This window comes from Pelodiscus sinensis, chromosome 30, assembly GCF_049634645.1.
Source record: "Pelodiscus sinensis isolate JC-2024 chromosome 30, ASM4963464v1, whole genome shotgun sequence".
NCBI classification, from domain to species: domain Eukaryota; kingdom Metazoa; phylum Chordata; order Testudines; family Trionychidae; genus Pelodiscus; species Pelodiscus sinensis.
The window spans coordinates 3770411-3786089 of record NC_134740.1 but is presented as its reverse complement, the minus strand read 5'-3'; the positions used below and the strand labels follow the sequence as shown (position 1 = coordinate 3786089).

Sequence of the window (15679 nt, the reverse complement as noted above, 5' to 3'; positions counted from 1 at the left end):
TCTATCTATCTATCTATCTATCTATCTATCTATCTATCTATCTATCTATCTATCTATCTATCTATCTATCTATCACCATACACCCCCTCTATCTATCTATCTATCTATCTATCTATCTATCTATCTATCTATCTATCTATCTATCTATCTATCTATCACCATACACCCCCTCTATCTATCTATCTATCTATCTATCTATCTATCTATCTATCTATCTATCTATCTATCTATCTATCTATCTATCTATCACCATACACCCCCTCTATCTATCTATCTATCTATCTATCTATCTATCTATCTATCTATCTATCTATCTATCTATCTATCTATCACCATACACCCCCTCTATCTATCTATCTATCTATCTATCTATCTATCTATCTATCTATCTATCTATCTATCTATCTATCTATCTATCTATCTATCACCATACACCCCCTCTATCTATCTATCTATCTATCTATCTATCTATCTATCTATCTATCTATCTATCTATCTATCTATCTATCTATCACCATACACCCCCTCTATCTATCTATCCATCCATCCATCCATCCATCCATCCATCTGTCTATTAGTGTATCATTGAATCTGAGACTCTCTGAGCCTCTTCATCTGAAATCCACTTATTTAACAATCGCAGGGTAGATCCAGGGCTTGGCTTCAGCGCTTTTATTCTTGAAATATTAGGTGACGTCCTTGTACCACAATCCCACAGTGCGAACCAGAGTGATAGATGTGCACCGAACATGCCCCTCACCCTGCCGTGATTCTATTCAGTGTCTGTGTTATTGCTGTGCTGGGGGATTGTTTTTGGCTTTTCCTTTCTCTCGTCTTTCCTCTCCTGTTCCCCACCTCTCAGTATCACCCACTGAATGGGGGTGGAAATGTTGATGCTTAAAGTGGGTCTTAATGCAGCCCACTGGGTAGATCAGTCTGATCTTTTCTAGTAAGAGGATCTGCTCTCCTGATCTCAGTCTAGTACACTGTATGCCCTTGAGGCCCAAGAGTTAAATGGTGGACTCTTTCGGCCAAATGTACCTCAATTCTCTCTCCACATAATATCTGGTTCCTTCATCACTTCCATGTTCTCCTGTTTATAACACAGGTCCAGATGCCTTGATGTGCTCTGAAACTATCCCTCCACTGCCAACGACAAGAACCTACACTGACCTGACTCTTAATGGTGAGCAAATTTCTCCTTTGATTTAGAGCCAGTCCCAGAAATAAATCTAAATCCCTTCTGAAAAGATGATTTCACCTCCATGAGAAAAAATGGCTTTTGAGGGCTCCATTCGGTTTCATATTGAATCCTCTAAATCGAATGTAGGTTGTTCGCTATATTTGATTGTCATAAGGCTTCAGGAGAAAAAGGAAAACAAACACTGGAACATTCACTGCTATGGTAGTACGGAGGGAAGTGCTCACAAGTGTCAATATAGATTCCCCAAAGTTGTTCTTATGGGAGGCAAGAGAATTCCCACCTCTTCTCCAGGTCTCTGGTCTTGGGAATATCATCACCTTTTCTTTTACAGAGTTCTGTGCACCCCCAGCGTCTGCTTTGGTGGCTTGATTTTATTCTCTCTCTGAGATTCCCTGTGAGTGTGTGCTTGTGCACCTCATACCTTTTTGCTGAGGATGAGCCATTTTGTGTGTGTCTGTGTGTGTGTGAGTTGGTGTGTGGGTGGCTGAGTGTGGCGTGTGTGGCTGGGTATGTGTGTTTTATTTCCAGCAAATGGTCCTTCCATCATGACATAGTTTCAGGTATCTGTCAGCCGACGGTCAGGGCAGTGAGTATGTGCTATACACCCGAGACTTCAACTGCTGAGAGCGGGGTCCCTTGCAGTGGGCAACCTGGAAGAGGTTGATGGGTGCCCCAATAAGTGTACAGGAAGAGCTTATTACATTCAGATTTCAGCTGCTAGAATTCGTAATTCCTTCACAGCGGGCAGCCTTGGGGAAGGCTGAGAAGTGCCCCAGTGGATTCTGCCACCTGGGTGTGACACAAATCCAAACGCCCAAGCTCTCCCTATATCTGTCCCTTAAGACCGGCTGAAGTTCTTTTAAATTGTGCTTGGTTCTGTTACAGCAACTGAAGGAGTCAGGTTAAAGCTTAAACAGTTACAGGTTTATTAAAGAAGCTTATAAATCATATGGTTACAATGGCTATTGCTCTATTTCTTAACTACTAGCAAAATATAGATCTTAAAAATGGTTACAAAGAAGATAAAGATAGAAGAATAGAAATAATGGTACCAAGTAACAGCTTACTCTTTCTATGTGTACACTTAAGACAGAGGACCACATCCAGGTACAATTTTTACCCCCTTCTGTGCCTCTCGACTCCAGCATGTCAGGCCAGGGCCGGTCCCTCAATTCCTAGGAAAGACGAAAATACGAGGTGGGCATCCCCATAGAACCTCGGGAGGTCAAACACCTAACCCGACCAGCAGGTAGAGGGTAGAATGACACTCAAAAGAGAGTGTGCTGCTGTACCACCTTTATACTCATGGGGTCACGTATTTGTCTTTCTTGTCTGTCATGCCAAATGGGGCTGGTCTGTCTTTTGTGAGACCAGTTCTTACAAGGGAGTTGTGAACTTAATTTACACTTGTAAGAGAGATAACTAAATTGGAAGTACGGGTCATTCTTTTCTCAGTGGGGGATTCCTCTCCCAGGGACTGTGTGTTCGTATCAACATGGGTGCCAGCCGGGTACTTCTCGCAGCCTCGAGGCCAGCCTATTGCCTTAATCATACTCTCCTCATATCTATGTTTTCAGCTTCTCAGGATCAGATGAGCCAGCATAGACTATGCTGATTTTATCGCTCCTTCTCTGACCTGTATGCTTCAGGAACCTCAGAGAGGCAAAATAAGATGGATGAGATGGGGGGTTGGTCTGTCTGGCTACAGTATCTTCAGACCTCAGTTTCCATTTCTGGAAATGCTGACTTTATGTGTCCAGTCTCTTTAACAATTGCAGATTCCTGCTTAGTAACTCACTATTATTATTTGTGTTGCTTTGAGAGCCCCATATTGAAGGTGCGAACGGTGTGGATACATGTTATCACTCATTTTAATTCTACCTATCTCACTTCACTGTCATGCCTGTTCTATTGAGATTCCTTTTCAACAAATCACTTGATGTAAAAAGTAATTGTAGGATCTTGCTTCGTGTAAAATTATTAATGGTCAGGATATAAAAAACTGGAGTAAATGCTGTCATTCTTTTTGTCCCCATTGGGCTGTTAAGGAAATGGCCCAAGGTATTTTGTGTAGGTTGGTAGAAAACAATGTGACTGGATGCTGCTATGAAAGAGGCAGGAAGGATTTAAATTGTTCTGTGATTCTTGGGGAAGAGTAAGCAACATTGAAAGTTGCCATCCTCAAGCAAAAAAAAACCCTTCAAAGATGACCTCCAACTTGAAACAGCTGAGCTGGAATGCATATGAAATTTTGACACCTTCAGAAAAGGTCTGTCTAGAACTCGGAATGGCTCTTTGACAGTGCCTCGGGGTTCCCCCAACTCCTGCATCCCCGTAATGGCACAAACAGATCCGCCAGTCAGTAGAATAGAGGGAGTTTATTGCTTCTCCAGGATACAGCACAGCACAGATGTCATCTGGTTACAGGGCAGGCCTAGGATGCCTCAGCACCCCTTGAGATGGGGGAGACTGGGCCCCTAAATCCCAGCCCTTTGCTTAGGCTGCTTCCTCCATGATACCAGACAGAAACTGACTCTCTTCCAGCCCTGCCCCCTAGATAGGGGTTGGTTTCTGCCTTCCTTCCTTAGTCTCTCTCCCTGGGAGGTAACCTGTCGGACAGGTTGTGAGACCCTTGCCTAGTGACTCATCCACTGTCCTGTTGGGCCCTGCTACAAATAGAGGTCACCCACTGCCCAAGCCCACCAACCAGCAAGGCACCACTATACCATACTGGTTTATAGAGCAGACAGCACACCCCCACTGGGTCATAGGCTCACTCATTACTATAAATAATTTTGGCCTTTAGGTGTTCTCTCTTATCCGCAGCCATCCTGACTGAATTAGCTCTGAGATACCACTTGCATCCCTGTCCCCCTGCTCTCACATGGCTACATCTGAAACCTGTCATTCTTCGGTGGAGTTGAGACTACCTCTCTTTTTCAAAAAAAGCTATGCAAAATGTGCTCCACAATCTGCGTTTTCCTATACTTTTTTGGAGAGGCTTTTCCAACATTTGTCCAGTCTAGATTGGGCCAAATGTCTGAAAAAAATACCTCTTCGGGAAGCCCCCTTCTTCCTCGTAGAACAGAAGAGTATATGTGTTCCCTGGACATGGAGCAGTTTAAAAATGGTGTAATCTAGATATAGAAGGAAAAGAAAGGAAAGGAAACTTGCTTTCCTGTTTGAATTTTTATGGAAACAGAAAGAAAAAGGGTTCAAATACGAAGAACAGATCTCCTGGTGTAGCTCCTCTAAGCCATGCTTATACTAGGAAATGATTTCAAAATAACTACATTTAAAATAATAACTTCCGAAATAACAAAATTGAAATAGCATTTCCTTACTACTGGGGAGTCTTGAAATGAGTCCAAGGCAGGCCCAGTTATTGTGGATGTGCTACCTTAATGTAGAGCCCCAAGAAGCACTGGGGAATAATTACTTGGAATTACTCCGGGGAGTAGTTACTTCAAAATAACGGCACTGGAGCATCCACACTACTGCTATTTTGAAATAAGAGTTATTCCCTGGGGAAAGCAGGAGTACAGATTTTGAAATAATGGGATTGGTGTTGTGGACGCTCTTCTGATCATTTCAAAAAGGGAGGGGTGTATTTCAAAATAACTTCCTAATGTAGACCAGGGCCCGGAGTCAATTCACCCCACCTTCATCTGTTGTAAATCCACTGTAGCTCCCCTGTGCCAAAGGGTACGTGTAGACTACAGGCTTCTGTCAACAGAAGTTTTGTCGACAGATACTGTCGACAAAACTTCTCTCGACAAAGAGCGTCTAGACTACATTGAGTTCTGTCGACAAAGCAAGCTGCTTTGTCAACATGGTAGTGTAGACACAAAGGACAGTTTACATGCAATAACACCTTCTGTCGACAGAAACTCTGTCGACAGAAGGCGTTATGCCTCGTAAAAGGAGGTTTACCAGCGTCGACAAAACTGCTGAGTTCTGTCGACGTTATGTCGACAGAACTCAGCGGTAGTGTGGACGCAGGTATAGTCTTGTCGACAAAAGTCCACATTTGTCGACAAAACCCTGTAGTCTAGACACACCCAAAGAGTCAACTCTCCAGCCGACCTACCCTGTCACAACTTACCTACCTTGGTTTACAGTCACACACAGCGGATATAGGGCAGGGCAAGTGGGGCGGCTGTCCCGGGTCGCGAGCTTCAATAGGCTCCGCGCCAGCCCCACTCGCCCTGCCATATATCTGTCGCTGCTGCCCTTACCTGCTGGAGCCGCCTCCGCCGCTGCCTTTCACTGCGAGTCCACAAGTGGCTCCGTTAGCCAGTGGCGCGCACGGCGGTGGCTCATTGCCAGGGAGGCGAAGGATGACGCCTGGCCATGGCGCCCGGGTATCCCGCTGCTCCACCCTCCTGCCCCACCCAGAGAGAGGCTGGGGGTGGCGTGGTTTCTCCCCCAGGGGGAGCCCAGACCCCTTTCCCGCTGTGCCCGGGGGCAGAGCAACCTGCCCGCCGGGGAGACATCATGTCCTCCTGCCAGTCCCCACCTCCCCACACTCATGGGCGCAGCGCGATCCAGCTCCACAGACAGCGCCCCCCCCCACACACACATCCCTGGGAGCAGGGGGGGGGATGCCAGCTGCCCCCGCCCAGCCAGGAGCTGTCTGAGAGGCTGAAATGGTTATTTTGGCCTGTCTGATGAGTCAGACACCCCTGCTCGCTGGTCCTCCCTATGGCCCATCTATGCACCATCCTCCACATAGCCACACCCTGCCTGCCCCCCAACCCGAGTAACCACACGCTGCCTGGCCCCCCACGTCGCAGCAGCCACACACTGCTTGTCCCCCCCAAATCCCAACAACTAATGCCACCTGGCCCCCCAAGTCCCAACAGCCACATGCCGCCTCCTCCCAACACCCACACACCCCCTGCCCCCCCCAAGTCTCAACACCCACACTCCACCTGGCCCCCGCAAGTCCTAATGCTGCCTGGCTGCGGAATACCCGATGCTGCCTGGCAAATACCAGCCATGGGCAGCCAAAGAGAATCGACTGCGAGCCAGGAGCGTTTTGTAGGTCTTTCGATTGAAAACGACCTGTGTATAGAAATGGACTTTACTGACATAATTGAAGAATGTGCTGTCAAAAGAGCTAGACAGCTATAGTAGACTTAAATCATAGAATCATAGAATAATAGGACTGGAAGGGACCTCGAGAGGTCATCGAGTCCAGCCCCCCGCCCTCAAGGCAGGACCAAGCTCCATCTACACCATCCCTGACAGATGTCTATCTAACCTGTTCTTAAATATCTCCAGAGAGGGAAATTCCACCACCTCCCTTGGCAATTTATTCCAATATTTGACCACCCTGACAGTTAGGTATTTTTTCCTAATGTCCAATCTAAACCTCCCCTGCTGCACTTGAAGCCCATTACTCCTTGTCCTGTCCTCAGAAACCAAGAGGAACAAATTTTCTCCTTCCTCCTTGTGACACCCTTTTAGATATTTGAAAACCGCTCTCATGTCCCCCCTTCATCTTCTTTTTTCCAAACTAAACAAGCCCAGTTCATGAAGCCTGGCTTCATAGGTCATGTTCTCTAGACCTTTAATCATTCTTGTCGCTCTTCTCTGTACCCTTTCCAATTTCTCCACATCTTTCTTGAAATGTGGCGCCCAGAACTGGACACAGTACTCCAGCTGAGGCCTAACTAGTGCAGAGTAGAGCGGCAGAATGACTTCACGAGTTTTGCTTACAACACACCTGTTGATACAACCTAGAATCATATTTGCTTTTTTTGCAACAGCATCACACTGTTGACTCATATTCAACTTGTGGTCCACTATGACCCCTAGATCCCTTTCCGCCATGCTCCTTCCTAGACAGTCGCTTCCCATCTTGTATGTATGGAACTGATTGTTCCTTCCTAAGTGGAGCACTTTGCATTTCTCTTTATTAAACCTCATCCTGTTTACCTCTGACCATTTCTCTAACTTGCTAAGGTCATTTTGAATTATGTCTCTATCCTCCAAAGAAGTCGCAACCCCACCCAGTTTGGTATCATCTGCAAACTTAATAAGCGTACTCTCTATCCCAATATCTACATCATTGATGAAAATACAAATGAAAATGTTTAATTATTGATGCAGAATTGTGTTTAAGAATAAATTACAATATAATTAAACTAAAAATTATCCAACTAAATTAAGTTTCTATCCAATTTACCCAATTCACATTTAATATGAAAAATAGCCTTCAATTTGCGCATTTGACGCCTTTTTTCTATTTTGTCTCCAAAAGCTGATCCCTTTGTGCTACCTTGGGTCCCGCAAAATTGTGCTACCCTGGACCCCTCAGAGCTCTCATCTGCCCCTGATCACACAGCGACACCAGCTGCTGCTTGATGAGGATTGGTCCCTGTTCCATATTTATACGCAGAATTGCCGCAGGTTTTAATCTCAAGCACCCTGATGGTAAGTAAACCGGTTTGCATTGCTTGTGTGACCGTCCGCCCTCGCCATGCTTTGTGAAACGGACACAAATGTGTGTAACTCAAACGTGCTTTGCACAAAATGCAACTGATCCCTTTTGAAGTTGATATCTGCTGGAGCTTTGGTGCATGGCTCACTCTTGTGTGTGAAGCTGGCGAAATGAGGTAGAGAATGGTGTATGGGTTTAAACATGCACAGGAAAGCCCTCGAGGGTATTTCTCTCAACGTCTGGGTGATCACCTGTAAACAGCCTCCTTTGGCCTTAAAGTCAAAGCAGTGGTTGGTCTTAGGAAGGCATGGGACCACCCCAACCGGTTGGGTCTGACCAGGCAATTTCCCATAGAAGATGGGGGAGAGAACTCCAAAATCCCGCCCAAAATGGAATCTATGACACAAGGGGAAGCTGCTGCCCCTCTGTCGCTGGCTGGCATGTCGGTCCCTGGAGGATGAACCCGAGACCCCAGGGAAAAAGGATCTCGCCTGGCTTGGAGGTGTAGCTGAAATAAGAACGGCTTTAGGGTGCTATTGTGCTGAGCTATGAGTGATAGAACTAACTCGGCCTTTCTTGTCATTTTCCATCTGTGATTCACTTTGTTCTGCCTGTTCTCACTTGCAGCCACCTAAATCCTCCTGCTTGTCCTTAGAAAATCACTTTGATTTAGTCTCCAGCCCAGTGTAAATAATTGTCACCCGGGGGAGCAATCAGTGTGTCCATCCTCCTGTCATTGTTAAAGGGCGCTTGCCTGTCTGGTTTATTTGGGGTTCTGATCCGAGCTGCGGGTTGAATTCCTGGAAGCTGGGCCCAAAATGGCCTTCTCCTCAGACCTGAAGGGGTTCAGTGTCTATTGCTCTCTGGGATGGGCGGGGATGATCTCAGCTCTGTGCTTTGGGTGGCGGAAGTCAGGAGATCTGACTCAGCAGGACAGGGTGCTGATAAGCCCCGGGGAGCAAGGAGGGGAGCACCAATGGGTTTGTCAGCACAGTGAGTGGCACCCCCAAGGGGTCTTCTGTGACCCCTTCCTCTCAGTGGTTGAGTCACATGCACATGATTGGTCTGTCACTGACCCGGTGTCTTTATCACCCCTACAGATGAGCAGTTCTGTGAGCCACGCGGCAGAGAACCAGACCATCTCCGGTGTGTTCATCCTGTTGGGGTTTACCTACCTAAACAAGCTGCAAATCCTTCTGTTTCTGGTGCTTCTGGTCGCCTACCTGCTCACCCTGATGGGGAACCTGCTCATTATCCTGCTGATAAAGCTCAACCCCTCCCTCCACACCCCCATGTATTTCTTCCTGGTGAACCTGTCTGTCTCGGAAATGTGCTGCACCACCTGCGTGACCCCTCAGCTACTGGTTCATCTCCTGGTGGAGGAAAAGACCATCTCCCTCGCTGGTTGTGCTGCCCAGTTGAATGTCTTTAACATCACAGGCCTCGCAGCCTGCTGTCTCCTCGCAGCCATGGCCTATGACCGGTATGTGGCCATATGCCACCCTTTGCATTATACAACCATCATGAGTGGCCGGGTGTGTGCGCTGCTCGCATGCACTTCATGGCTCATCAGCATCTCGGTGGCCACAGTTGAGGTCACGTGGCTCTTCAGCCTGCCCTTGTGTGGCTCCAACCGCATCCCCCATTTTTTCTGCTACAACGAATCATTACAGAAGATGCTCTGCACTGACTCTTGGAAGAACGTGATCTTTGGCTTGACCGTGCTGGTGCTGTTTGTTATGAGCCCTTTTTTACTGATAGTCCTGTCCTATGTCCGCATCATCTCCACCATCCTCAAGCTGCCGTCAGCGGAGGGGAGGCGTAAAGCCTTCTCCACCTGCTCCTCCCACCTCACGGTGGTGACTTTGCTCTATGGAACAGGACTTTTGAGTTACCTGAAACCCGCGTCAAACTCCACCCCTGAGAGCGATCTGCTGATATTCCTTATGCACACAGCTGTAACACCCATGATGAATCCCATAATATACACTCTGCGGAACAAAGAGGTGAAGGTAGCCTTTAGAAACACAGTAGGGAAGGTCTTCTTCTCACACAGCTGGAGATATTAGAGAATGGAAAGGAAAATTAGTGAAAACCATGTGAAAGAGGGAAATTCATTCACATTTGATTGAAGTTTCTGATGACCCTCACTTTTTAAACTGAGGTTTTGCCATTTGCAAAATGATGACCTATTCTAAATCTACCAGGAAACCTGGAATAGTAACATTTGTTACCAAAAAAACCCCAGACCCCTAAATAGAATAGAAATTTCCATCACTCTGATGATGGATTCTTTGAAAAAATGAAATGAGCATTTTCATTCAAAGTATTGTCTAGATTTCACATTTTTAGAGCCTTGTGTGGGTACAAAATTTGTGTCTGAATTTAAAAACACAGTAAAAGAACCAAAAAAGTGGCACTGTGGCTTAACAACCAAGTAAAAGAAACAGTGACTGATAAAAAGACATATTTTTAAAAGTGGAAGTAAAATCCTAGTGAGGAAAACAGAAAGGAGCATAAACTTCATCAAATTAAGTGTAAAAATAGAATAAGAAAAGCCAAAAAGGAGTTTGAAGAACAGCTAGCCAAAAATTCAAAAAGTAATAGCAACATGGTTTTAAGTACATCAGAAGAACGAAGCTGGCTAAACAACCAGTGAGGCCCTTGGACTATCGAGATGCTAAAGAAGCCCTCAAAGATGATAAAGTCATTGTGCAGAAGCCAAATGAATTCTTTGCTTCAGTCTTCACAGCTGAGGATATTGGGGAGAGTCTCAAACCTGAGCCGTTCTTTTTAGGTGACAAATTTGAGGAATTGTCCCCGACTGAGATGTCATTAGAGGAGGATATGGAACAAATTGAAAAACTTAACAGAAACAAGTCACCAGGACCAGATGGCATTCACCCAAGAGTTCTGAAAGTATTCAAATGGGAAATTGCAGAACTATTAACTGTGATATGTAACCTGTCCTTTAAATCAGCTTCCATACTAATGACTTGAAGACAGCTAATGTGGTGCCAATATTTAAAAAGGGCTCGAGAGGTGCTTCTGACAGTTACAGACTGGTAAGTCTAACGTCAGTACTAGGAAAATTAGTTGAAACTATAGTAAAGAATAAAATTGTCAGATACGTGGATGGACATAATTTGTTGGGGGAAAGTCAACATGGTTTCTGCAGAGGGAAATCCTGCTTTACTAATCTATTAGGGTATGTCTATACTACAAAGTTAATTCGAACTAACAGACGTTAGTTCGAATTAACTTCGATAGGCGCTACACATGGAAAGCGCTAGTTCGAACTTAATTCGAACTAGGGGAGCGCTTAATTCGACCTAGGTAAACCTCATTCCACGAGGACTAATGCCTAGTTCGAATTAAGTAGTTCGAATTAAGGGGTGTGTAGCCCCTTAATTCGAACTAGTGGGAGGCTAGCCCTTCCCAGCTTGCCCTGGTGGCCACTCTGGGCAACACCAGGGAAACTCTTCTGCCCCCCTCTGGGCCCCAGAGCCCTTAAAGGGGAACAGTCTGGCTACGGTGCCCATGCCAGTGCAAGCCTGCCAGCACCCAGCCAGCAGACCCTGCACCTGGCACGGATCGAGCCACCCACCCGCTGCCACCCAGCCCTCCCCCTCTTCCTGGGACCAGGCTGGTGGCTCTCGGGAGCCTGCCCAGGTCCGCAAGAGGCGGGCACCCGCCTGGTCTAGTATGGCCGTTCTAAGCTCAGGGCTCAGGGTCGGGGGTCTCACTGGACCACCCTCATTTTCATGCAAACCTGCTCCTGGGTGGCCAGGCTGGCAGCTCTCGTGCCCTAGACGGCCACTGTCCTGTGCCTAGTGCGGAGGTCATGGACGATGTCCATGATGTCCGCACTAGACCAGGCGGGTGCCCGCCTCTTGCGGACCTGGGCAGCCTGGTCCCGGGAAGAGGGGGAGGGCTGGGTGGCAGTGGGTGGCTGGCTCGATCCGTGCTAGGTGCAGGGTCTGCTGGCTGGGTGCTGGCAGGCTTGCACCTGGCACGGGCACCGTAGCCAGCCCGTGCCCCTTTAACAGCTCCGGGGCCGGGAGGGGGGCATACGAGTTTCCCTGGTGGTGCCCAGAGTGGCCACCAGGGAAGCTGGGGAGGGCTAGCCTCCCACTAGTTCGAATTAAGTGGCTACACAGCCCTTAATTCGAATGGGTAAGTTCGAACTAGGCTTAGTCCTCGTGGAATGAGGTTTACCTAGTTCAAACTAAGCGCTCCGCTAGTTCGAATTAAGTTCGGACTAGCGGAGCGCTAGTCTAGCGCCTATCAAAGTTAATTCGAACTAAAGTCCGTTAGTTGTAATGTCATCATTGTATCCATCATGTATTGCTGTATCATGCCATGTCTTGTAATGTTTATCATTATTGTAACCTAACCTGTCAACCATCTTAAGAAACCATTAGCGTCTGGTCACCTGGCATGTAGTAATACCTGAGGGTATGTCTACACTACCCTCCTAGTTCGAACTAGGAGGGTAATGTAGGCATACCGAAATTGCAAATGAAGCCCGGGATTTGAATTTCCCGGGCTTCATTTGCATAAGCGGGGAGCTGCCATTTTTAAATCCCCGCTAGTTCGAACCCCGTGCTGCACGGCTACACGGGGCACGAACTAGGTAGTTCGAACTAGGAAGCCTAGTTCGAACTACCGTTAATCCTCATTTCACGAGGATTAACGGTAGTTCGAACTAGGCTTCCTAGTTCAAACTAACGGGGATTTAAAAATGGCGGCTCCCCGCTTATGCAAATGAAGCCCGGGAAATTCAAATCCCGGGCTTCGTTTGCAATTTCGGTATGCCTACATTACCCTCCTAGTTCGAACTAGGAGGGTAGTGTAGACATACCCTGACTGTTTGAATTTGAAAACTTATGAATATGTAAAACAATTGAGCGTTGATATGAATATTCATGTGTTATTGTTAAGGAACCAATTCTTTTAAATCTATGGTACTGAGCATTATGGTAATGAGATGAGGCTGTAACAACCATCATTCCAAGTGTTCATCGTTTGGGGGCGTCGAAGGCAAATGAAGATCTGCAGATGCCCTCCTGGGAGGCAGATACCCAGGAGATAGTTAATAAACATCTGACCGTATTTGCCAAGCATAAACTAAGTTGTGGAAAAACCAAGGAAGTTGGGGACGTTCCTGGTCCGGATCCGAAACCATAGAAACAATACCGTTATCCTGCGGAAGTGGCACAAGGCCCCTTCCACACCCCCACCCTCTGCTGCCCCTAGTGCCCATTTTACAGAATAGCTGCCTTCTCCCCACCCCACCCTCTGTTGTCTTGATTTCAGTCTCTTTCCCAGCTGCCTAAATTTGGCCTCCAGAACCTCTCTCCTAAACTTCCCTATGTCATTGGATGTACCATGACCACCGACTCCTTCCCTGCTCTACACATAAGTCTATCCAGATGTCTCAAGAGATCCACAACCTGAGCACAAGGCAGGCCAGGTTTTCATATCCCCTACTCAGAACTCCGGTCATCTGAAGAAGTGGGCTGTGCCCACGAAAGCTCATGATCCCATCCACATGTTTTGTTAGTCCAGAAAGTGCTACCAGACCATTTGTTGTTGGGTTTTTTTTATAGCTTCAGGGGGTAGCTGAGTTAGTCTGTGCAGGGTAAACTTAAAAAACAGCAGATAGTCTGGTAGCACTTTAAGGACGAACTAAACATGTAGATGGTATCATTGTTGCTAATGAGCTATCTAATGAGCTAGCTATGTTTCTAATGATTGAATCTCTCCCCCACCCCCATTACTAACACCTGCCTTGTCCTGATGACTGGAGTTTGCTTCCCCGGAGAGGTATCCTCAGTGCAAGGGGATCCCACAATATCCTCTGGAAGGAGGGTCCCAACCATGGGATCATTTCCATCCGCTCCTGTTGATTTTTCTCCTTCCCTGAGCCTTTCAGCCTGTTTCACAGCACTGGGGTGTCTGACTGGAGGGGGGACAGTTCTACAGTGTCCCGGAAAGCCTCATCTACATGCTTCTCGGCCTCCCTTTGTGACGTAGTGGGGGTACCTGGCTGGTTTCTATGCTGCTGGCTCTGGGGTAACCCCCACTGGCTGCCGTGGGTACCACGACCCAGCAAAACAGGATGAGTCACTATGCAAACGAGTATGGCCAGACACCCCCCATGGAGAGGAACAAAGGAAGGTGGAATGCTGCCCTGGCTGGGGGGCAGGGCTGGAAGAGAGTTGGTTAGTTCCTGTCTGGAAAGCAGGGGAGAAGGAGCTGGGGAGGGGGGCTGGGACTCCCCTATCTCAAGGGGAGCACTGAGGCCTCTTAGCCCCAGTTCCTGTAACCAGATTACATCTGTGCTGCGCTGTGCTGGAGGAGCAATAAACCACCCTCAATTCCACTGGCTGGTGGAGTCTGTTTGTGCCATTTCGGGGTGCAGGAGACGGGGGACCCCCAACGCGCCATCACACCCTTAGCTCCTCCAGTTCAGCCACTCTGGCGTCCAAAGCCTGTTCGTGGTCTCTAGCAGCCAGGTGCTCCTTGCACCGAACGCACACGCCCGCCACCCGCCCACAGGGCAGGTAATCCTACATGCTACATTGGGTGCAATAAGCAGGGGAGCCACTTCTAGGGCTGCCAGGTGTCCGGTTTTGAACCAGACAGCCCAGTATTTGAGCTTTGTGTTCAGGAAACAAATTGAGAAAATAGAAATGTGCAGTATTTTCTAAGGAAGAGGTGATGTAGATTGCGATGTAATGTCAAGTGTGTCCAGTATTCTTGCTGAAACCATCTGGCAACCCTCGCTGCTTCTGCCTGCATCCTCTCGGACAGCTAATTAGGTTACTGAAAGGGAGGAAAGGGTTATTTAAATCAGGAAGATGTGGTTTTAGTTTAATTCCAAAGTTTTAAAGTCTCACACTTTTCTGCTCCCAGCTCCCTCACAAAACTCCCTGTTAGCTGCCCCGGTTGTAAAGCCCCTTGTGGTTTTATACGGCCTTGGACTTCCTGATAGCCCCGTTGCCTGCGTAAATCTTGAGCGATGAACAGACGTTTCTAGATTTCAAATCCTCGTTAAGAAGCTCACAGCTTGCAATGGCTGGTCACCGCACACAGCTCAGCACTTGAATCTCCGAACAAACAGAAAAACAGAGAAACTAACAGAGAAACGCAAGCTCAGCACACAGTTTCTTTAAGGCAATCAGCAAGTAACCCCCAAATGCACACACTACAGACAGCCACTTACCTCAAGGGTCCCGTAATCGCTCCTCCGTCACCTGGAGAACGCCCCTCGAAACCCCCTGTCAGTGCCCCTGTTCGCAAACCAAGCCTCCAACCAATCTCTTCTTCCCCACCCAGCCCCCAATTGACCCCTCCTCCCCACAGGACCCCAATTGACCCCTCCTCTCCACACAGTCCCCCAGCTGACCCCTCCTTCCCATACAGCCGCCCACTCACCCAGCCCCCAACTGACCTCCCCTCCCCACACATCCCTCCACTCACCCAGCCCCCCCAACCCATCCCTCCTCCCCACACATCCCCCCCACTCACCCAGCCCCCAACTGACCTCCCCTCCCCACACATCCCTCCACTCACCCAGCCCCCCAACCCATTCCTCCTCCCCACACATCCCCCCACTCACCCAGCCCCCAACTGACCTCCCCTCCCCACACATCCCTCCACTCACCCAGCCCCCCAACCCATCCCTCCTTCCCACACATCCCCCCCACTCACCCAGCCCCCAACTGACCTCCCCTCCCCACACATCCCTCCACTCACCCAGCTCCCCAACCCATCCCTCCTCCCCACACATCCCCCCCACTCACCCAGCCCTCAACTGACCTCCCCTCCCCACACATCCCTCCACTCACCCAGCCCCCCAACCCATCCCTCCTCCCCACACATCCCCCCACTCACCCAGCCCCCAACTGACCTCCCCTCCCCACACATCCCTCCACTCACCCAGCCCCCCAACCCATCCCTCCTCCCCACACATCCCCCCACTCACCCAGCCCCCAACTGACCTCCCCTCCCCACACATC

General features: G+C 48.3%; 1 protein-coding gene across 1 annotated transcript; it reads left to right on the top strand.

Annotated features, from left to right (window-relative positions):
• The first annotated feature begins 8752 nt into the window (after positions 1-8752).
• LOC102454565 (olfactory receptor 10A4-like) lies at positions 8753-9721 on the top strand. The gene has a single exon (XM_025188531.2). The coding sequence runs from the start codon at positions 8753-8755 to the stop codon at positions 9719-9721; it is 969 nt and encodes a 322-aa protein (XP_025044316.2).
• The last annotated feature ends 5958 nt before the right edge of the window (positions 9722-15679 follow it).

Bases quoted from the DNA above. Each gene is read 5' to 3' on its own strand.
- LOC102454565 (XM_025188531.2), top strand. From the start codon at position 8,753: ATGAGCAGTTCTGTGAGCCACGCGGCAGAGAACCAGACCATCTCCGGT.